The following is a 24,407-nucleotide window of genomic DNA, read 5'->3' as shown; positions in this document are numbered from 1 at the left end:
CGTTCAGAAGTTATGATTTTTTAAACATACGCATGAAATTTTGGGGATACATTATGACCACACATATTTTCGGTTAGGAATTTTTTTCTCAAAAATGCGTAGGATTTCGAGGGTATGTGTAGTGACCAAAAATGATTGTAATTAACCCCCGTAACTGAAAATAATTTTTCCAGAACGATTTGAAATTTTTTTTTTTCGCCGAAAAATTTAGGCACCTACCCCCTGTCGATTTTTCTTAAAAATTCGTTTTTAATTCTTAATAAATTTATATGATGCTGTATGGAAATGTTGTTTAATACTATTTTGTAGTCAAATCTTTAAGACTCATTTTCACGTTACAATGAAAATTATGGATTTTACTATCTTGAAAGTTCATATATCGTGGCATAAATGGTGTTGGGAAAAACATAACGTTACTATATGTATAAATTAATAACAATCCGTAAGGAATAGTTTTAAAAAGATAGTGTATTCGCAAGTAAAAGAATGAGTGATGTTCAAGAGAGTGAAAATGATAAAGTGGATTCAAACCTATTTTTAGAAGCTCAGGAAGTTGGAGAAAGTGAAATTGAGAAGTTAAAGGGCGATACTGTGGGAAATACTCTTTATAGTGGCAAATGGATAATTAATACTTTGCTTTCGATATATAGGGTAACTACAGAGGACGAAATTTCTATAAGAACAGTCTTTTAAATTTGTTTTAAAATACCTAATTTGTAATGTTAGTAACTGACACAGACACAGTTACATTTAATGCCTTCGAGTATTTCGTTTTTTGTACTATTAACTAATTTTTAATCATTTGGTTTGTAATGTAAATTGAAAGGTACGTGAAGATGGCTGGAATGAAGATCTGGAAAATAATCTGTGCACTTTATGGGATATAACCACAGAAAAGGATATTGTCCTATTTCTTGTGGATAATGACTTTTTTAAGATTGCTGAGTTTGCTTTGAATTACCAAGCACCAAGATTAATGGTACAATTTGTTTCATGATTATTTTGTTTCTTAAATCTACATTTCATTTATTCAATAAAAGGTTCACAAAATACTTCCTGAGTTCCATAATTATTACAAATATTGATTAATCCTTCATTTCCTCACCCATTTCCATAAAATCCTTTTATTCATTAAATTCTCCATGTTTCTTGATCATTATGTAAATGTAAATAATATAATGAGAATATCATAAAATAAATTTAACCCTTACTACACTAATACATGTGTAAATAAACATATTTTTTTTTGCATCAATATTCAACACATTGAATACAAATTTTCTAAATCTAAGTATTTCTAGAAATATATTTTAATCCCTAAAACTATGCTTACAAAATCTTTCTTTTGCTCCTATGAGTTTTCATAAAAATTATTTTCTATGAATTTTACTTGTCATTCTTAATAATTCTATATAATTTATAGGAAATAATTTGGGGAATAATTGGGAACATGTCTTGTGAACCAGTAGTACTTGAAATATTAGGAACAAAAGAAGAACTTCTTGAAACAATTCCTCGTCATATTTTTTTAGAAGATAGTGGAATATGGGTGCAAATTCTTCGGCTTTTTCGTTCTGCACTTTGGAATATTCAAACTAATCCAGAATCAAGGTGGAGAGTTAATTTGAGAAATTCTACTTATTTAAGAGACTTAATTCCTTTTATCTTGAAAAGTTCCACAAATGGTAAGTACTTCCTTTAACTCTGGAGTAATTGATATAAATTTTACATAGTATTCTACTTAGTTTGAGACATCTATTAATTATTTCTAGCCTACTTAATGAATGTAATTAGAGAAATCATAGTAATAATAATCATTTAAAAACGTAACTGCCTTCGATAATACGAAAAATTCGATTGCTGTTAATAAATTTTGGAATAAAATTCTTGAAAGAACGAAGTTATAAATTTTTGTTTAACTGCATATTTTTTTTTCTTTGCTATTAAGTTCGATATATGTCTTAAGAAGGAAATATTTCCACTGTAACTTGGATAATAGAGAATCTTGGTTAAATGGGACTCTGATAACCGAGATTTGATTAAATTTTTAATTATAGTGGAACTTTTGATCGCGACATTAAGTTTTCTGCGTTCTTCGGCAGAAATCGATCTTCCAAATGGAAAAACACTATTAGATGAACTCTTCGAAACGTCTAGTTTTCTTCCAGGTACAAAATTGTAACATGTTTTTTGAGAAGATATTTAATTATTCTTTATAAAAAAAAACAATTGGAAATTTACAGGAATGTTAGAATCTTTTGAAGAAATTCTACCTCATGACGAGGCTCCCTATTTAGCCCCCATGTTGAAATATCTTGAAGACTGGTTAGAATTGTTTTCTAATCTTCGGAAAAGGCCTCAAATTCATCAAGAGATTTTGCAAGATGACAATCTTGCTCGAACGATAGAAATTCCACGAAGAATTTTGGCAAATTTTAGCGATCCGTGGAGTCTTTATCCTTTGGGTACAACTAAAGCTTCCTGTATTTACATGTGCGCAGAAATAATTCTTGATTTCCGATGGAAAGGATTTTTGAGGGCAGATTCTACAGTAGATATAAACGAGACAATTTTGAAAATAATTTTCAACATTGGCATGGGTGAATAATTTTTATACCGCGTATAAATCTTTTTGTTCATATTCAAAAGCTTTGAAAATACATTGGGGGTCAAAATTATAATTTTGTCTACTAATGTATACTAAACGTAATTTATTTTTTCTACATAAATTTTGTGGATATTTTCAGGAATGAAAGAAGAAGAAGAAGAGGATTGTAAAGAAACAATGGAAGAATTGTTAAAATACCTTGAGAGATATTGGGTCGAGATAGCAAAGATTTCTACGACGGACGAAATTATACAGATTTTGAAAACAAATGAAAAGACTATTGTAGATCATGCAATAAATTTGTTAAAAGCAAACATTCCTGAAGACAAAATTAATAGCATAGTGAATGGATTGTCGAATAAGTAAAAGAAAAACCAAGTAAATGAATATGAAAAATTGTTATACCAGGAAAATAATTATGTAGGAATAAATATCGCCTTTGATAAAAACAGCAAGATTGATAAGACCAATAATCGAATTTCTGAATTGTTTTGAAATAGTTACTATATACTATAATTGTATCTACTAGTTATAATTATAAAATTTGCTTACATGGCCAAAGGTTCATAAATAAGAATAGACGTTGTCCTACAATTTTATTGCAATCAAGATTTCAGTATTTTATGTAGAACATTAACAATATTTGTAGGGATTTTTCCTGGCAATGTTGGTAACAAACTTGTTAAGAAGGAGAAGGGATTTCGAGGCTAGTGACTTTCCCCTTAAACGGTATGAATTATTGCGGTCAATTGTACCTAGGTACAATATGGATCGTTGGAGGAACAGGTTGTACAAAAATTGTGGCAAAGATGTTTCGGAATAAGTTTTCTTTTAAATACAAAGAAAAATTTCTACTTCTCTTACCAAATGTTTACTGCAGGCGTTTCAATAAAGGCTATATAATTTTAACATACGTAAATACGAATTTAGATAATATATGTTTTTGTAAATATTTTAAACAGTGGTTGACAAGAATGATCGGGATCGTGTAGATTTGCAACAATTTATATCATAAAAAGATACGTCACAACTATATGTAATATATAATATTTTACATCAAACCTGATAGGATAAGGTTTTCAACGGCTAGTCAAATGTATAATCTTAATTTCAAGAAACGAAACGTATGGTAACGCGATTCTTCGAATTTACAAACACAGTTCAGTAGTTGGCAATGTTATTGCTCTTCGTGGTTACATTTGTTGCATTTGACTAATTTTTAACGTTACTTTTCATCATGTCACGAATCGAATGACCACCGGTATCGTTATTGTCACAATTTTATCATTCTACGATGATTTCCATCCCCACAAAACCAGTTCACTTGAGCCTATTTTTAGTCCTTCAAACATACATCTCTCCTGACAACCCTAGTGGGGGGTGAGCTACCCTTAGTGGGGGATTTAACGAAGATGGGGAAGGGGGAAGCCAGCCGTCAGGGCAACGCATGCCTTCTGACGTTTCAGTAGGCCGCGCGAGCTTGTGCCGTAGGTATATAATTTTTAAGGTGATTTTTTCCTCTCCTTTTTTTTCTTTCCATGTCATCCGGTCTGTTTCTTTTTTTCTCTCGCGATATTCTTGTGCCGTGATTCGGTTCGCGAGTGTGCGACACAATATCGTTTCAAATGTATGTATACCGATGTATGTGTGGTAGGAGGTATGTATGTATATATAAAATGAAAATTTACGCGCGCGCGCGCGCGTGTGTACATATATACACATATACACACATACATACGCGCACGCGTGCGTGTATACAGTAAATCTCAGGAACTCTGCCCATTAAAATGTTTTCAAAACTGTTGACGATACCGAAACATGTTTCCCCCAAGAATTAATATATGATTTCATTAAAAAAAAAGCAAGAAAATATTACCAACCTTTAAACTTACGAAATAAATAATTACAGCAGATTATGCATACCTCAAAACCATTTAATTTTTATCTCGAACATTTTCCGATATCATTAACAGTTTTGAACATACTTGAATGAACAGAATAGTGAATAATATATATGTATGCATATAATATATGTGATTGTATTTACATAATATGTAGACGAAAGATTTTTACATTCGAATATGAAATTTGGAAATAAGAGGGGAACTTCGTCTGGTTTGGATTTTAAACATTATTATAATATAAAACGATAAAGATCCGACTTCCTTGGCAGTCTGATTCAAATCGAATCGAAATGTTGAATTCATTGTTTGTTTCTTAATATAAATTTTAACGTGCGTGTACATTATGTGTACAATTAATCTGTAGAAACGAGTAGAGTGTTTTTAGAAGTATGTACCCCGCCAAAATTGAGAACACAACCGCGGTCGTAGATCCGCCGATTTATTATAGTCTCCGTTAAAATTTATTTAGAATATTCGAGTATCGACTCGCGGAATAAATGAATCAAAAAGCATGAAATTTGATTAATTTTATTTGAACGGATATCGCGTTATTTCGTCGAAAATAATCGCGTATTTCGAGGGTTGGGGAAACGGTACAACGTTACCTTTAGAATTATGTATTAATTTGCATACTATATAGAGCCGGTCGTTTATTTATACGCAACTGTGTACAAAACGCAATACGAATTGCACGAGTGTACAGCATACGACTAGCGGAATAAAATTTATGACGTATGCATAGGTACTCATATAGTAATACATTGAAATATCCAGGTAGTTATTACTGCAATGGTAATTCCTAGTTCTTTCTTTCTCGAAAACTATCTAAATTTTCACGTACAATGAAACTTTAAACGATCACAGTGTGCGTGTAGGAAATTTTAAAATCTTGGTATCGTTTTAATTATTAAGTCGATCTTGAGATATGTATCGCCAATTAGCGACCTTCCGAGTACAATTTTTTAACATTTATCTAAAAGATTTAAACGGCAATGGACATTTTAATTGGCGACTGCGATGTTCGGAGAAGTAGGGAGTTGCGTAAAAATTAGATTTCCAAAATTAACCGTCGCGGCAGTTCGTTATGGACAATCTAGTTGGAACGAGGAATTTGTAACCTCTGTTTTAAGCTTTCATTTTCCAGCATGTAGTAACTTAATTCAAGCACTTTCCGTGGGCGAATTTTTCCGGGAAACCGCACGCGCGTTTTTTCCATGTGTAAATACACGCAGCTTTTAAATACGTGCGAAACACAATTGAAATTAATACGAGTAAAATTATGCACATTTCAGAGCGTTCGTCAAAGTGGGCTTTTGTTCATATACTGTCTTTTAAATTTTGTATAATATGGTTCAATTATTTTCTAGTTCCACTTACGTAATCTTAGGATCCATGTTATATGTATCATACTATATTAAATGCTTTGTTTCATCGAATGTTCTAAATGTAATCGTTCAGATAGGAAAATAATCGCGCATAAGAATGGTGACACGGTAAACGATAAATGTTCTTTTTTTTATACATTAATATATCTGCTTTCCTTGAATAAAATTCATAAAAAGAAAGAAACATGTCAAAGACTTATGAAATGACCCATTATTTAGATCGCGGTACTCCAATTAATTTGCATCGAAGCGTAGATACGACACGATCGAACGATGAAAGGTGAACTGTACGAGAATCGTGTGTTCGGGAAGAATATGTTCCGCGAGAAGTTTACTTTACTGGAGTGAATCGAAATTGTGGTTCCCGGTGGTTCGAGAAGTGACGATTGAAATGTGACAATAGGAAATATAACGACAAAGTTCCGCGAAAGAGTAATATGCACTTGCAAACGTTGAGAAAATGTTCGACAAAGGAGGTTCCTAGGAAGAAAAGGTCGGAAACGAAGAAGCACATTCTGGAGACGATCGCTTCCTCAGTGATGAAGACAGAAGGCACATCGTGAAATTTGTGGTGAGTCTTTTAAATATTAAAGCTCTGTTTTTCAACGATTGCCAGAATCCTCGTTCCACGATATCGAAATACCGAATAATTTATAATTCCACGGTACGGAAGACTGCAAAATTCGTGATAGAATTTCATTAAACTCGAAGTTCGTCGATTGGTCGATACTCCTTCCGAATACGACATGGGGAAACTTGTCGTGTTCATTACACGTTATTTGTACCTGTGTTGGGATTTGCAAACATTGATCGGGGCACGGTATTATCTGTTTTAACTAGTTATAACTAGTTAGAAGACGGTAATATAGACAGAAAACAGATAATACCAGACCACGATCGATGTTTCTAAACACCAACACAAGTGGAAGTAATGAGTAATGGACCGACGTGTTAGCCAAGTCGTCCTCGATCGTACGTATTTTCATGATCGATTTTCACGAAATATCGTAAAAATTCTCAATTTATTTTATTTATTTATCGTCATTTCACACAATACGTTTACCCTTCTTACGAGTTTTTAAATGTACGAAACCGTCGAGCCTCGAAATTGAAAAGAATTTCGAGAGAACTGTCAATGTTTCGTCAACTTAATATCGAATTTAATAATACTCCATCGTCGCTTAGGAAAAATTTCACGATTTAACGAAATCTACATTTTCGATACGTCTGTAAACTGGAAATATGAGTATAATACGAATCGTCGTACGTGCTCCTCCCTGGTGTTCCATTTAAAGCAGGGATTGAAAACTGTTATAATATCGATTTCGGTTCTTTATAACCGTTTCAGTAAGAACAGTTTGAAACAGTTATTTTCAGAGCCTTTTTCGATCCCTGATTTAAAGCCACTTTTGATATTATATCACAACAATAAGCGTGGGAGGCAATAGTTAAACCGTTGGAGAACACTTGGCGTCGCGGGTAAATACGAAATTGCACGAGAGGAAGATCCTGGTGAATGTCGTCCGGAATATACAAGGAGTTATACCATTTTGTGCTGTGTAGAATCCAGCCGTACGATCGCTACAGAAGTCCATTGTGAACAACTGGACCGATTAACATCAGTATTGGTAGCAAAACGGTCAGCTTTGCGCAACTGAAGGAGAATCCTCTTCCACAGGAACAAAGGACGACCGTGTGTGGTAAAATGGACGTTGCAGAAACTAGAGTCCGACTGGGAAAGGATGATTCATCCAGTCTATTCTCCGGATATTGCACCAACGGACTATTATCGTTTCGAAAGTCCGCGTTACAATTTAAAGAGGCAATCTTGGTCCCTGAACTTTTACTATTTGTCCACGATTTTTTTTCTATTTTATTCTGGAAGATTCAGGCGTAGGGTATATAACGATGCACGGTTAACTTTCCCAAGATTTATTAACCAACGATGAAAGTTACGGCGTGAAACCTAGTTTACGATCGAATCTAACGTTTTTATTCGTTGTTCGAAGATATTAAATTTCCTCGAACATGGAACAGGTGTTCCAGCAGAAAACGCTATCAACATCAGAGGCCAGGGACTCTTCTCGGTGAACCGAGGACGTGTTTCTCTTTAAAAGAAATTAGCAGCGATACCTTTCAGGGCTCTTGGCCTCCTCTCGAGCACTCTTAGAGTGCAGAGTGCAGAGCACGAGGTATTCAGCCCTCTGTACTACCGGTGTCCTTATTAACGATACTTCTGGTGCGAACTACACGTCTCTCTCTTTTCTCCCTTGCGATCAACTTTGTGAAATACGCGATAAGAATAAACACTTTCTCCTGTTCGAGTGAGTTTTTCAATTTGAATTTGACGCTTCACACGTAATGAAATTACACTGACGCATGATACCATTGATAAAATACGTTTAATATTATTTATTATAACTGTTTTTAATCCCTGTTCGATGTGCACGTGAAACGTGTGATATTGTAAGTGTGAAAAGTACAGGAAGGAAGTGCGTGCGCTCGCAAAGAGTGCTCCATAAATATCGGAACCTGTCGATTGGTTATTATCAATTATCCACTCCAGCTCTTCATCAGACAACCACGGGAACCCCCTATCTTTACACCTTTTATCCGTAAACTGCTCCAGTACCGTTATTTCGATGGATCGAAACAATAAAAAAACGTTATCAGTTATCAGCCAGAGCAGAAATTTCTCGCGCAGGGTTACTAAAGGCAGCTTTAAAGCTGCGACGAAACGTTTAAAGAACCTATTGAAACTATTTTTAAACAGTCGAATAAATAAATATATTATCATAGAGTTTTTATTTGAATTTAGAAGTTTCTGTAATTTTTGTCAAAACGTATGAAATCGTATTATCGCGACAGAATTGTATTTTACGTTAGAGCTTACCCGTAATGGTCGATGCTCCGTAATTGATTCACCCTGCATCGTTGCGTAATTAAATTCAACAACGTAATTACTTATTCATCGAAAACCAAATGTGAATTTTTATTACGCGAATTGTCTCTCAAGAATGACTGCTGACGATTAAATTCTGCAAACGGAGCGAAATAAATTCCAAAGGGATTCCTCGAATTGTTCCAATCTACTACTATCCCTACTACTTGAATTATTCGTGATAATTCAATCGTAACAATGACAATTCTCTCAAGATATCGAAATTCCAGTAATCACCGAAGAACTTTGAAAGATTTCGTATTATGTTGCTATTATACAATCACGTATTTTACGTATATTTTATTTTTATGTACACGCATACTTTCTTTATTTCTTGTCGGGGTTCTATTTCTCGTTTTGAATAAAGTATTTGACGTTCCCGTTGACATTTCGACGCGCATAATTTATAACTTCATGACCTTGGAGTGATCTTGAGTACGTTTGATTCACGTTCCGGAATTTTCGTGGCTATAGGGCATTCGAAGGTCACGTAATTATAGATCTTGGCGTCTGTCTTGATTTCAAATAATACGCGTAAAAAAATGTACGGTTCAATTTAAGAAAAAAAAAAAAAGAAAAACATCGATGATCTTCAAAATATTTACAAGTTTGATCCCCGGGCACTTTGTCGTGTCGTAAAAAAAACATCGAAGATTTTTTTCGGGCGAATATGATGCACGCATTGTATTTTTTAGAGAATTACTGGATCGTAAAGCTAACTTTATGGGAATAACATCAACATAACTTCGATTCTCGGTGGTTGTCGAGAACATCGGTATCATAACATTAAATAATCAATCATTGAACTTCATTAATTCTTTCACTCCGTTAATATTCGAGATTAATTTCATAGCTTCGTTGAATAATGAATTTTTTTAATGAATTTTTTTATTGAATTTTCAAACACTCTTGTATTTTTAATTTAAACCTCTGACTGCTGACAGCGTTTATTGAGTTCTAGTGTGAAATATTTGTGTATTTGTTGAGATATTAGGTGATACCGAGTATGGTAAGGATGAACTCGTGGCCGTGGGTAAGACGGAGATGACCATTAGATCCGTGCCTCGTCCTGAAGACGAAGACGAGGAGGACGAGGAAGAAGAGGAAGAAGAGGAAGAGGAGGAGGAGGAAGAGGAGGAAGTTGACAAGGAGGCTCGTTCGAGTCTACGATATCACTGCCACTGATATCCACTCTCTCGTCGCATCGATGCCGACCCCTGCGTCCATTGATAGAGGTAAATTTTCCAGTTATCAAGCGTTTCGCGAGAACTTCTGCTTCCTATACGCCATTTTGTCCCTCCCACGAATTAAACAGTAAGCAGATTCCATACCAGCACCAGTTTGCTTGCAACTAGTACAGAAACTAACGACTAAACATTTGGATGGCGTGGATCACTTTTGACCCACGCTTACAAGCCTGTGAAACGTTGGAGTACGAACATTAGCAGATTTCTATCTTCGACTAACCGTAGAAAAATTCCAATTTGTTTAATTTTGGCACTCCGGTGCTTTGATTTCATAATTGATGACATGATACTATAAGAGAAACACTTTCGTTTCGTATACGTAAGCGTACACTGTGTGTATAATGAACGAAAGTATTTTTTTTTTCTATGGTAAAATCTGTCGAGTGAATCTTGACCTGATCGAATTGTTTATGCTTGGGACCTTGATGCTCGCCAGACCACCAAAGAAATTTCGGAAACGAACCGTAGGGAATATATTTGTTCCTGTTACGAAGCTTGTTTTCTCGAGATCGTAGCCATTTATCAGTGTTGCTTTGATTACGAGAATTAGTTGCCATAGAAGAATTCCTTAAATTTTTTACATAGCTTTCCTAGCCAAGAAAGACAGGTTAATATATTCTTAATTCGTGAAATATTCGCTGTTAGTTCTACGTTAACTGTTGTGGAGGTCTGACGAAGTTTATTGAATTATGGCTCGAAATAAGACGGAGATCAACAATATCGAAATTGCGTGGGAGGCTTCGTTTTTGGGAATGTTGCACATATATCGTCCCTTGTTATGTACATTAATTAATTAATATATTGTATATTGTACCTTGTACTGAAATTACAGAACAGAAAGTGTTTGTTCTGTACTGCACGCGAATCGAAATTTCCCAATATAATTTATTGGGTCGAATCGCGTTAATAATTTAATCTCGAATAATAGAGTTCGCGCAATTCCGTTAGTTAAATATCGAACCACATCGATATCAATTATTGGCGTTTCGAACCTGACCGAAAACACGATTAAAATAATAGTTTGAAGAATCGAACGTTCGTCTAATCGAACTTCTACGGTACATCGAGATGAATCCGAGCCGAAGGCCACAGTCTAAATTCGTCCCGTTGAATTTCAGCTCTTATTCCTCTCATGGGTCCTACACGTGACCTTCGAACGCTGACATTATAAATCATCTACTCTCCAAGAAATACAGTAGCCGTAAAAAAGATCAATACGAGACGTAAAAACGCCAAATGATTCATTTCATACGAGAAGCGTATAATAGAATTTTTTGATTTCAGTGATAATTAAAACATACGTGCACCTTGTGGGAGACTTAAAGATCTTTTAAGAAGATTAAAGGAAACTCGGGTGATCCTGAAATTTCGAGTACTGTGAAAAAGAAAGAAAAGACATTTTAATTCTTGGAAAATGATTCTGCAGAGTTGAAAATAAGAGCAACGTCTGAAATTCCGATCTTAGGTGTCTCACACTGTATATTCTGCGTCGTGTACACGGTAGTAAAGCGTTTACCTTTCTTTCTCGAGCAAGTTTAGCGAGCTTACCACTCCTTTCAGAATAAATACGAGCGTTGGCCGGCAATAAGTCAAAAAAGAAGAAAGAAAGAAAATTCGTTTTTCGTATAAACGGTTTAGCTATAGCGTAGTACCGCAGTCTTAACAAGAACCTTGAACTACTTAGGGCAGCAAGCTCAATTTGGGTATCCCCCGGGTAAGAAAAATGCAGGAAGCATTGAAATTCTTCCGCGAAAGAGGTGCCGTCCATAGGTCGACCTATATTAGGCTTGACCTTTGTCCTACCGTTTGCTGAACATTTTCTTTTTCTAAATTTGATCTTCCGCGACAACATCCGTAAAATAACCCACGAAGGTTTCCAAAACGAATTGTGCATAAAATTTCATGTATACTTTGGATAGAAAATGAAAGTCAACGACAGGAACGATCCATTGAAATTGTAAACGACGGTAATTGGAAATACCAAACGATCGAATGTAGTTCTGCGACGAATGCCAGTGATTGCAGTTGATTATTTTAATGACCCTGGGATACGATGGTCCTCATAGCCAGCGGATGGACACTTTTTTTTAATGGGTCAAGTGTGACCTCCTAATTACACCGGTTTTCATCCACCACCGGGTCTCTGTCTCATGCTAGGACCTCAATGCAGTGGACGAAATTATTATCAAAGAATTTTGAATTATATATAGAATTTAAACAAAAAAAACTGAAGATTCTGTGAAGAGCTTTCTCCCAATTTATTCGATCGATGCGTTACGCTCCTGCCAAGAAACTGTCGTTCGATGGTACAGATTGAAAACGTGTAATTGAAGCTCGACTTACAAATCGGTAAGGCGTGTCCCAAGTTCGATTGAAATTACTTTTATGTTAGACTGCGGATCTTTATGGAAATTTATATTTTTATTAATAAAATTAATGCAATTGGAGCTTCGTAGAGGGTTGTCTCAGCCCCTAAATATAATGATCCGTATCTTACTTTAATTAATTCTTATATTTTTGCATATTAAGTGTATTTTGTGGTTTTTTGAGAATTAAAATTTCCCATAAATGCACAAACATCCGCAGTCTAGCGGTGATAGTCTCTATGGTAGCTGGACAGACTAGGTTGCGGAAGGGTTGAAAAGAGATTAAAGAAAGAAGAGACGATCGTCTTGTTCTAAATCGCTGGTTCGGTATCTGGAACGAGTAGCACCAAGGCAGATGGTTAATTTCGATAAGGCGGTAAGCTTATTATCGAGTGGGTGGAGAACGGAAGGCGGCCGATGTAAGCACGTATCGTAGCTTTTGTGGCTAGCAGAATGGATTCCATAATGAGATGCCGTGTAAACTGGGACATCTAATTATACTCGAGTGCACACCACTCCAGAAACGTTCGGTCGTCCCTGGAGCGTGAGCCTGGCTCCTGTCGAAACGATAACGAATATTCAAGGATCACCCAACAACGAGACTTTACAATCGACCACCGTAATTTACTGTCCTCCCTGTATTAATGATTCGGCGATATTCCAGGATTTCGATCGACAGATTACGGCTTTTCCAATAACAGCGGTGTAGAACAATACTAAACAGTTGACGAATAAAGCGTAGGAATTTTATACATTACATATTTTATTAATAATTTGTATTATTATATAACTACATTACCCGCGGTAGGGTTTATTGAAAATGAAACACAAATTTTGAAGAAATATCGACAGGGGGTAGGTGCCTAAATTTCTCGACGAAAAACAAAAATTTCAAATCGTTCTGAAAAAATTATTTTTAGCTAGGGGGGTAAATTATAATCATTTTTGGTCAACAGACATACTCCTGATATCCTACGCATTCTCGAGAAAAAAATTCTTATTGTACATGAAATACCGTTTAAACGACCATCGCTATTTTTGATGACTTTGGCTGTATCTCACAAACAATATGAATGATATTTGCTTTGAGATCGTCAATTGTTTGTTGCAATAAAGAAGAGTCCCGCAAGAAGAAGTCTAATGGTGTCGAGCCTCAAGATCTTGATAGTCAGTTGAAATTGAAGTTTTAATTGTTTTGAATTAACATGTAGAAACTCACGGGAATAATTTTTTTATTTATAAAAAACGTTTTATCGTCTACTGTTTGTATAAAAAATCTTTAGCATTGACCCTTTTATGTCAGTGCCTGGGGAAACTCGGTGATTACTGACCCAACCGCTACTGTTTTTCAATCGCTGAAGATTGGAAGCCTTCGTGAAATATCAGTTATCGGGCATTTGAAATGTAAAAAAGGGGAGATGAGCACAGTGTGGGACGTCGAAAGCAAGCAGGAGGGCGAATAATAGCGAAAAGGATGCAATCACTGGAGGAACAATCAGTCCTAAGTACGAGCTTTTCGAGCGCCCATCGGTATATCTCTCTCAACCATAACGACTCCTATTTTCTTCCGTCTCTCGTTGCTCTTTGCCATTTTATACTAATTCGCGATCACTTCTAGCTGCAGTCAAATTTTTAGAAAACTTTCTATCCACACGTACTTTCACGATGCATTTTTATTGCATTTGTTCGTGCAATATCATTAGCATTCAATATGAAATAAAGTTTGGATAGATGTAGTTACAGCTTTATTAATTTTATGTTACATAATGTAACATGTGGTATGCATACTCGTGTATTTTAGTAGTTTGGTATTTTTATGGAACACGTGGTGGGTTTAGAATTTTACTGGTGCGCATGGCATGTGTCATATTTGTCTGGTATGTGTGAGTTTCGTGTAGGAAGTGCGATCTTTTGTGAAAGCCAGAGCGTGTTATCTATTTACATAATAATTTAATAATATAAATCCAGAATTCTATCTGTTTCAAATGCGATAATAGTATCTATACATACGTGGAAACGAATAGATACACTGTGTATCGTATTGTGCACATACAAATTTAATTACTTAATGAACTTGTTCCACGGACGAATATTCTAATTCGTAATGATTAATAAATGATCTTATCCATCAAATATCTCAACGTCTCGCAAGAACAATTACTGCAGACACCGGGCTATATACCAGGAGCTATTTTAAGGAAAGTTGTACGAAAGCTATCTTGACTGTAGCCTGATGGTTTCTAATCCATTAGCGGTAAAATGTTTTCGCTTCTACCATCCATTTTCAAACTTTCGAGGTTGTCAATTCCAAACAGTTGCTCCGGAACTTTCTATTAAATGAAAAATAATGAAAAGCAATAAGCTGTAGCGAACAGAACCATTCTGGAAGCTTTCCGTTCAAAAAAATAAGGAAACTATGATGAAATAAATATTCTACATGTACATATTAATTAAAATCCCTTGTAAATGTCTGACTCTTGAGTCGATTGTAAACTGATCCGCGATTAAAGTTTCTAACTCGTTTAATTTTCGAAATGTTGGAGCTGTCCTCGTTGCAGCACACATACGTGCTTCAGAGATGCTTGAACCAGTGGCACCGACGTGGTTTGAATCTTTAAAATGTCTGTTAAACTCTGCCTTCTTGATACAAACTCGTTAATGAGATGACATGATCATGATATGATCAATATAGAAAAATAAGCTTGAACGGAAGTCAGTACTTGCATGACTGATGTTTGGATTGTGAACGTTGACCTACTGTATCTAATATAATTATATTAATTTAATAATTACTCTACTTAAATTAATTAAAACTGTGTTTGAAATCTCTACGGTAACGGGATAGACTGATGCTCAATTTTCTAGATTCTCGACACGAGAAAGTATTGCTTTAAATTTATTGTGAATCCTCTCGTTTTCGATGTATCGACTTGGCCAACAGGTAATCGCATTTGTTCCCCAATAATTGCCAATGCGAACTAGCTTCATCCTAGCATCTTGGCAGGTTCACTGAAATTCGTGTTTCGTTTGCAAAGAAAAAGGACACGATTGCTTTCTGGCCAAATCGATAGTGTATTTTGGGCGACTGGAAAATTTTGGTAATTCTTTCTTGGTTGGATCGATAGGTATCGGGGGAAGAAGGAGTAGATTTCGTTTGTTTTTTTTTTGGAAATATAAGGAACATGGTGGTATCGAAATAGTGGGAAGAAAAGGCAGAAGCAACAGTGAGCCGGCCGTGAGCTTTGACCCGGTGACCCGTAGTGCGTGGGCTGGGAAGAGGGCACGGAGCAACGGGGAGGGGTTCTTTCTCCTCTTGCAGCCTGGAATCGATACCTGGCTCCCCTGCTAGCTCAACCACCCCGACGAGTCCTCCGTCTACCCTCTCCACCCCAAAGCTGAAATGCCTTCGACCGCCTACCTGCCCCATATCGATTCCCATCCGACACGACCCCTTTTGTCCATCGCGAAGAAAAGGACGACTTCTTTCTTGATTGGTTTACAAATTGCCAAGGGGGAGGGAATTTCTATTTATCGAACGAATTGGCACAAACGTAATTCCGCGATAGCTTAGGCGAGCCTCGTTCAGGCTCAATTTTGTACATTGGCTTTCGCACAGTCGTTACATTTAATCCGGGATCCGCTTTGCAATTTAATTCAATAGGACAGACGGGATCGTCGTCTGCACCGACGTTTCGCGTGTACTCGGCGGAAAAGTACACCAGTCTCCCTGGAATTTGGAACAAAATTACGAGCAGGGGGAGGGGAACTGTTGACACGTTTCTCAGTTTCACAATTTTTATAATTTTTATTCGAGTGAGCTTCAAACATGTCCGAAATTGTCGCTAAAAAAATTTTGAAATATTCTATGTATCTGTAAACGGAATAATAATTTAAAGAGACGCATTTTAAAGCAAGAGACTGGAGTTTGCGTTTTGGGATTTTCTAATTTTCGACATCCAGGAAATTCCACGAAACGAAATAAATTTTTGTGAGATGAAAGTTCTAAAGATTGGCCATTTTTCTACCCCGAGACACAAGGGGAATCCTCTTAAAGCGTTGAAAGGTGTTTATTATCCGCGATCGTATAACCGCGGTCGAGAAATTTAAAAGAGGCTCTTGCAGCCTAAGGACAAAAGTCCACGAGGGAATAACGTGCAAAGATTGTATAATGAAAGGACTGCGTAGCGCGTTTAATGAGAGACGGGTTTGAATTCTCTTAAATGGAAGAAGAAACGCGGTGGAAGGTGACTGAGCTAATTTCTCTTTAGTCGGCGTGGAACTCTCGTTTCTGATGACAATAAAGAAGTTTCCGATGAATGGATGTCCCTGGTCGACTTTAATTAACATTTTAAATGTTGATACTAGAGCAGCCTCGCGGAAACGTTCGGATCTATTAATTTCCTGGCGACGATTTAACAGCATTTATCGTTCGTTTGATAACAAATTATTTAATAATTTCCTTTTCTCCAAACGTAAAAATTCTTGTTGAAAATATTCGAGAAGATTTAATTGCATCGTAAAACGAGTACTACGCCATTCGAGAATGATCGCAGACATAATTTTATAGTAATAACGTTCCAAGAAAGCATTTCAGCCGGAAGTTCTTAGCTGTTTAAAATGAAATTTGATAGAATAAATTGTATCTTTTTTTCAGCGTTGTTTATGGGGTGATCGTCCCAGAAAAGTTGCGTTGTTATCGAGGCTATCAGCAAATGGCTCTAAAGCTCTCCAAGGATTCTGTAAGGCACGATCCTTGAGGGTTGCCGCACACCAGCCACAGGTTGTCGTCCTCGTTCGCTTAAATCGACCTATTAACCCCCTTATTCGGTGCTTCCTAACCGAAATCTCGGAATTTCGACCGAGTTCATCGGGAATTCCGTTTCGTTGAACATCTAAAGAACCAGTCTATTCATTTCTTTCCTCCCTTTCAATCGCTCGAATTTTTCACTTCTTGAAACTGCAATTTTCCTTTAATTTTTACCTTCTCGATCGCCGAGTACTCTTTCCCTTTATTTCTTTGCATTCGCTTTTTTTTTTTTACGTAATCAATTAAAAATTTTCTACACTCTTCGATCTTCGTGGTTAATCCTTGTCTAACATTTCACCTTTGGTTTTATATAACTTCGTGCATTTTGTGGTTCTGTACGATTCTTTGTTGTTGCATTGGAAATGAGATAGGTTAAACAGGATTCCATGTAAAATGGCGAAGCTGTTATCAGTGACAGGTCTTATCGAGATGCCGTAAGACAAGCTCCATCGATTCTGTTGGTTGGAATCAATATACTCCACGAATACTGTTTGGTCCAATTGTCTTCTTCGAAGTTTCTTATATTCTTCTCCTTCGACTTAGTTAGGGTTGTTTAACAAGAATATGTAAAAGTATCGGGAGGAACAAATTGTATTTACATTGTGAATATTTTTTTAAATATCTTATTACTTCAAACTAATAAAATTAATTAGCAAATCCGCCGGTGAAAGCTTTTTATAGGAGGAAAATTTTCTAAACGGAAAATAAAAAGAACGCGGTCTCCTTTATTTTCCATTGTTTTGCCTGGCTTTTTCTCATCATCTTTGTTCTCAAAGTGTTCTCCATTCTCGAGCCAGCATCTCTCGATTGAGTGGCACTCTATAGGACACCCCTTGAAAGTTCCGCGCTATTGATTATCGCAGGAATTCGATAGCCACGCTATGACTTTTCCGAACTAGTACCACGCGGTACCAATGCCTGTGCTCTGTATTCAATAATAGGTAGTTTCGAACAATACTGAACATCCCTTAAATAAAAGTAACGAACCAGCAATCAATCATTCATATTCCCAATCATAGTGGACGAAATTTCTATAAGAACGCTATTTCTAATAAAAATGATAAGAATTTTAACAATAGTATTATCGAAATAATTGAGGAATAATAGGAAGCAGAGAGCCAATAAAAAAAATTAATCCAGTTTTGTCAGAAGAGAAATGAAAGTTTGACGAATCTGTTGAACAATTCAGGTTAAATATCTCGGTCGTTTGAAAATGGTGCCTCGAAGAGGTAACAGTGAAACTGAAACAGAGGCTGTTGAGTAGCATCTTGACACTGAAACGAGACTTAAAGAAAGGGTAAACTTGTTTTATTCAGGAATGGGGAGCGTCGTAGGCAGCAACGTAAACGTAAGCAACGTAACGACGAGGAGGATGGACTCGACGACGTTCCTGCCGGAAGCGACGCCGACCCTCAGCGAGCGAGAGCAACTCAAAATTGAATTCTACAAAACATACGATGTTATGACCGGGGTCAGAATCGCGGCGACTCTCGGTGGTTTTTTCGGTCTTATGATCCTCCTGCTTGTTTATAAAAGCAGGCAAGTTTCCTAATTCTCATCATTCAATAACAAACTTCGCGAACTCGATAACACCCGGAAGCTTTACAAACTATTCGATTCGTGGAGTTCATCGATACGAGCGGTAGAACAAGAATTTGTATAATTTTTATTAATTTGGACAGAATAGTTTATATAGTTGTGAAATTAATTTTGTGTATCTTTCCACGATTACTTGTAACTACTAAATACCAATATGGCGACCATGATAATGTCGTACGAAAGTTCTATCGCTCTGAAACCCTATAAATCTCTGGAAAGAAATAGTTTATACAGTCGTAAAAAGGTAGAATCAAAGGAAGCTAGCCATGTAAGGGTCTGTGGCGCAGGTGTAAATCGAGCAAGCAGTTGGACGATCCAAGACTGACCGCAGCAGCAGCCGCAGCGGTAGCTGAGGCAGAAGCCGAGGAAAGAGCCCTCGTAGCTGCCCTCGAAGCCATCGCCAGATTACCACCTAGACCAGATCGAGGCCCCAGAAGGTCTCTTTGCGTCGAGGTCAGTCTATTCATAAAACGAAACAAAAGAAAAGAAATTACAGTGCTCTGTAATTTAGTCTTGTTTCAAGACGAGAGTACAGAGCGCGACTAGATTCGCGGCATAATCATCGAGGTAACGAATCTTCCTATAAAAGTGAATCGAATATGTGAAATAAAGTCTCGAAATCAGCCTCGATAGCGGGAGGAGAGGATCTTTTATTCCCTCGATACGAAACTCTTCTCGTGGGAGAAGCATGGAGCGATATTCTTTTGTCCTGATCCAAAATGGCGGCTCTTTAGAATGATTAAATATAATCTACTTAATTTTGTGGTTTGTCGAACTCTGAATCTCCCTTATCGGTATTTATTTTTACATATTGCTTGTTTGACCTGAATTTTCGTCGAGGGGATGGAAACGGGGCGATTCGATGATCCTATTTTTCTGTGGAAGGTGAGTCAATCTCATTCTCCAAGGATCGGGCCGCGTTTCGCGTCGGTCGGGGGTGGCTACGAGGCTCTGTTGACGGCACCAACAAAGCAGCCAAATTTGGCGCCACCCGAGGAGCAGAGAAGATGCAGCTCGGTGACCTGCAGCAGCACTGGAAGTAGTTATCTCGAAAGGAGAGGGTCTGCGATGCCGGTACCATGTCTGCCGCTTCATCCTACGTTTTCAACGAAACACGCTGCCCACGACGAACCCTGGGACCTTTATTATCCCATCGATATTCAGGTAAAACTCGAATGCATATTCTTTTATTAACAACTGCTAACTCCTGGTCTCGAAAAACTTATTAAAAATAAGTTTTTAAAACCTAAAAACGCGCATTCTACAGTAGAGTCCCTTAATGTGAACTATCACGAGTAAGTAGAATGTGCCTCACAAAGTCTGATTATAACGTCCGAGGGTCTCTCCGCAAAATATTCAGAATTGCAAGGAAAGAGCTACACGCGAACATTTCACACGAAAATTTTCAATAAATTTCGAATTAAGAAGCCCCTAATGGTCTCTTTAACGAAAAGTTTCGTTTACGCCGCATAAAACCGACTCTATTCAAGAAGTTTTCAACGCGGCGGTGTTCAAGGACCAACGAAGACAGAAATCGAAAACGTAAAGAGGATCTGGGACATATTGGTAATGGGGTTAAGCGACGTAGCACTGGGATTTAGTCGTTGCTCAACCCTATTTCCAATGTGTATCAGATTCACATTACCGCCTTTTATTTCTTTTCCACGCTTGACCTAGAACATTTTTACGTCACGCATTGATAGAGGCTCATCTTGATAGGCGTTTTCACGCGATGCAACCTATAGCTCTCGAATAAAGGAAAATAAGGTCGCGTTCGTTTAAATTCTATTGCGATATTAGAAAATTGTCTTCTATTATTAACGCTGTTTCTGCCAAACGGGTCGAGATATTTTCTATTTTTAATTCACCGTTTGTTAGTTGTATTACAAAAGATGTATTCGCGATCCAATATGGCTATCGTCGCGACCTAATTTTCGCGAAAACAAAGTATCGAAGTAATCAGGGAAATAAGGTCGTGCTCTGAACAGACATCTCCCTCGACGGGAAGTTATGATGTCGATATTATTTAGAAGGATTCATCGACAGGTAATCCAACCAACCCCAGAGCTTTCTCCATGTACGAGCGAGGCGGGTCTTTACGCGAACGAAGTCTTGCTCGCTGGAACTGCCGGTAAAAGAGCGCCGTTGGCTTCCATGGGCAGTGTCGATCCTCCGGAACCAGACTCAAGGTTGGTGTTTCATCCACATCGACAAACCACGATGTTCGAAAACGTCCATCTTTTGCCTTCGTTGAGAAAGAAATATTTCCACAGGTTTTCCCCTCACGAATTAACTCTTTTGCAAATAAAATTCATCTTGTGGGTGACGTTGTACATTGTTTTCTGATATTGGAGAATTAATATCGTCGTCTACGGGTGACGAGGCAGTCGACGCGTTAATATTCTCCAATCTGCAATCAACAGGTACTATCTAAATCTGTACCTGTTGACTGTGTTACTAAATTTCTCCGTCTACTATTAGAACTTTAATATCAATCACGTTCTATAGACACCTACGCCATCTTTGACGCGAGACTTACGGAACTAACGACGCCATGTTGTCGATTATATACTTAAAAATGCAATTTCTCTTTCAATAAGCGTCAGGGATAGATGACCATTTTCGAACATCCTTCGAACGAACGTGTTCCAAGGTCGACAGTTTTGATTAAATAATTGTAATTTCGATAATCGAAGGTCACTGGGTTCCGACTCGGTCTTCCTGAGAAACGACGAGCAAGAAGACGAGTGTCTCGACACGGAGGACGAGGTGTCCGGGTTCTCGACCGACTCGGAAGCACCTGGACCCAGCTGTCGACGGTTCCTTCGAGTTCCATCGAAGAAGAAGGAAGCCGTCGAGAAGTGGGACGGTTGCGCTGGGTGTGTTCCTAGACGACGACTGGGAGGGAAACCTTGCCAAGGTTGCCACAGTATCAGCGCGACTGTTGAAACTTCCAGGTACATCGAGTTTCTCTCGGTTTAAAAATTCTTTTTAGTCCTTAGCGATAACTAAGGAGGATTATTATTGGCGTGTCGACAGGTCTCAAACAGTTTCGACGAGCACCAGCAGCCAAAGTAGCCTCGGTTCTCCGCCATGTTCACCAGCCATCGAGCTCAGGCACAGACCACCGCCGGCGCCATTACCATCAAGTCCACCCGTCTGGTCCCAAGAAACGCTCTTTTAGTTGTTTAAATATTTATCAGGAAGCTTTCAGGGAAAGGGCTAGTAATCGCACAAAAAGCATCCCCTTTCGAAGAGAACGCCGACGAGGAACTTGGAAACGATTGTTGGCGAATTTGTGTAGGGTTGCTACGTTAACGAATTAGCGACAGGAAGAACGAAGAAAAGACGAACGAAGGGGGAAAGAGACTAGAATCGAATAAATTGTAACCCAGAATCGCTGAGTAGAGAAGCAATTATAAAAACAGAGTAATCAAAAATCAAATATTCGTTGAAATGAAAAGCTGTTGTTGCACGAAAAGCAATCCTAAGAGAGGAGAATGATGTGTAGCGAGAAACGCTCCTCAAAATGGTGGAAACGATGGGAAATATGAAACTTTTGGAACTCAAAAAGAGAACGAACTTCCACAGAAGAGTAAAGAAGAGTTTCCAGAAGCGTAATTAGGTATAGAAAATAATAGAAGACGTACGAATATTGAAAATTTAATGGTGCAGATACGTAACAGGGAAAAAACTATTCGTATTTAGTCCAGTTCTCGCATAAAGAACGATAAGAAGCGACGTTAAAGAAAAATTATAAGTGTATAATGTATCGAAAACTTTTGCAGGGGAAAAAATGGAAAGGGAAACGTAGTTGACCGGAGGGTAGAATGAAGAAAATGCCAAAAATGTTTGTATAGTAACTTCTAAGATACAAGAGAGAAAAAAAGAGGGAAATAAAAGTTAACAGACTAAATAATCATTAAACGAACTGTTGTAAAAAGAACAAAACCGTTAGCGTACCATAGTTATACTGTAAATAACAACCAAAACAGAAAATAAACCTTCCTTTCTTTCGTGTTCGAGAAAAGCCGAAGAGACGTACGTATTATGTTTGTATCGCGTTAGAGGAAAAATCAAAACATTTAAAAAAAGACGTTGATCTAGCTGTGCGTGTAAAGAAAAATTATACATGAAAGATACTTCGTCTTCTCGTTATACAATTTTTTTTTTGTACTATGATGTATCTATGTATGTACGTACGATATGCGCAATTAAAGATAAAATTAGATTCATGGAGTCGGAAATTTAAAAAGAAATAAAAAACAAAAAAATGATACTATGAAACTCAACGACGTTGAAGGGAGTTATTTCTAAACGACGTAGACGACGAATCGTTTCGAAAATGAAATTATTACGAACGGAAAGCGGTTATTTGATTAGATCGATTCCAGATGTTTCGAATTTAGTTAGGATTTCTCGGCGCCTCGCGTTTATTGAAGGTGTCCAGCTTCGTTAGTTCAGATAACAATCAGTTCTCTTCCAATCTACTGAAATAAAACGACATGTCTCGACATTCTACAGAGCTTTTTTTTTTGCATAGTTTTGTTAATTCTTTAACATTATTGCGCTTGATTAATTTATTAAATTAACGACGCTTCGATGACTGCCAATTAAAAAGCAGAAATCCTTCGTGTATGTGTGCATGTCTCTCGTCTGTCTGTGTGTGCGTGTGTGTGTACGAACGTGCGCACGCACTCGTGTTTAGAAAACTAGAAAAAATCGAAGCCAAATATTAATAGAGTTGTACATTTTTTCCATTGATCGGGACGCGTTTACTGATTTCCAATTTTTTTAACGTGGACTAACTTGATAGCTGGAGATCATATTTTTCGAAATTTATCGCAGAGAATGTTGTTTCTTTATACGTATTTTCTTATCCCGAATGTAAATTCTTATCGATGATAATAGTCGTACGCTGACGCGTTCCTTTTAGTATCATTTTACGTATTGCGAAACTTTATTTAATAACCGTATCCGATACTAATTGACGACGTTTGCATTTTTATATTACCGAACAATGGAAAACGAAATCTGTATAAACGCGAGCCCGATTACATGTTTAATAATCACGTTACAACGCGAAAAAAAAAAAATACTTCTCTCGGTGCCTTTCCGCCGGATTTTCTTCCATTGTCATTTAGATAAATATCATCGCAGAAACGTCATGACAAACCGAACAAAAACGACGATGTAAACGACGTTGTTTATAGAAGAATTGTAATTGGTGACAACGACGATCGTAACGATGATCGTTGCCGTCGTAATTATAACAAAACAAAAGAAAGTTATTCTCCACCGTGACGGGCAAAATGAAAAAAAAAAATCATAATTTATGATTTACCAAATAGACAAATACAAATGTCGAAAGATGAATAATCGAAAAAGAAGAAAAGTTATATACGAAGACGAAGCATGTAGGTGATTATGCTTATCGACGATGGTCATGATTGTGGAAAAAAAGCTCCATTACTCTTTCGTATTGTTTTAAAGAAATCTTTCCTGATGTACGAACAATAAATCTTTCACCGTTTCCTACTATCATTTTCT

General features: G+C 37.1%; 1 protein-coding gene across 11 annotated transcripts; it reads left to right on the top strand.

The window, feature by feature from the left end:
- The first annotated feature begins 406 nt into the window (after window positions 1-406).
- On the top strand, window positions 407-24,398 carry LOC143349739 (uncharacterized). 11 transcript variants are annotated; one of them, XR_013080979.1, is made up of 9 exons: window positions 407-651; window positions 827-979; window positions 1,424-1,685; window positions 2,058-2,168; window positions 2,244-2,600; window positions 2,748-2,986; window positions 3,258-4,265; window positions 6,117-6,468; window positions 9,833-10,041. XR_013080979.1 is itself a non-coding variant. In XM_076781223.1 (9 exons), the coding sequence occupies exons 3-9, from the start codon at window positions 10,046-10,048 to the stop codon at window positions 22,039-22,041; spliced, it is 1,245 nt and encodes a 414-aa protein (XP_076637338.1). In that variant the 5' UTR covers window positions 2,984-4,265; window positions 6,117-6,468; window positions 9,833-10,045; the 3' UTR covers window positions 22,042-24,398. The 11 variants fall into 11 exon arrangements, 2 of the variants coding, with proteins under 2 accessions (XP_076637338.1, XP_076637339.1); XR_013080984.1 differs by adding an exon at window positions 7,461-8,221 and having other exon boundaries at window positions 2,748-4,265; window positions 9,826-10,041; XM_076781223.1 differs by lacking the exons at window positions 407-651; window positions 827-979; window positions 1,424-1,685; window positions 2,058-2,168; window positions 2,244-2,600 and adding exons at window positions 18,575-18,797; window positions 19,145-19,310; window positions 19,743-20,021; ... (1 more) ...; window positions 21,554-21,814; window positions 21,897-24,398 and having other exon boundaries at window positions 2,984-4,265; window positions 9,833-10,073.
- Window positions 24,399-24,407: the final 9 nt, after the last annotated feature.

Source organism: Colletes latitarsis, chromosome 14, assembly GCF_051014445.1.
Source record: "Colletes latitarsis isolate SP2378_abdomen chromosome 14, iyColLati1, whole genome shotgun sequence".
Taxonomy (NCBI): domain Eukaryota; kingdom Metazoa; phylum Arthropoda; class Insecta; order Hymenoptera; family Colletidae; genus Colletes; species Colletes latitarsis.
Note: the sequence above shows the minus strand (reverse complement) of the source record. Positions and strands in the feature narration are given on the sequence as shown.

Bases quoted from the DNA above. Each gene is read 5' to 3' on its own strand.
- LOC143349739 (XM_076781223.1), top strand. From the start codon at position 10,046: ATGCCGACCCCTGCGTCCATTGATAGAG. The intron at 10,074-18,574 runs GTAAATTTTCCA...TGTTTTATTCAG, and splicing joins CCCTGCGTCCATTGATAGAG to GAATGGGGAGCGTCGTAGGC. The intron at 21,047-21,553 runs GTTGGTGTTTCA...CGATAATCGAAG, and splicing joins CCTCCGGAACCAGACTCAAG to GTCACTGGGTTCCGACTCGG.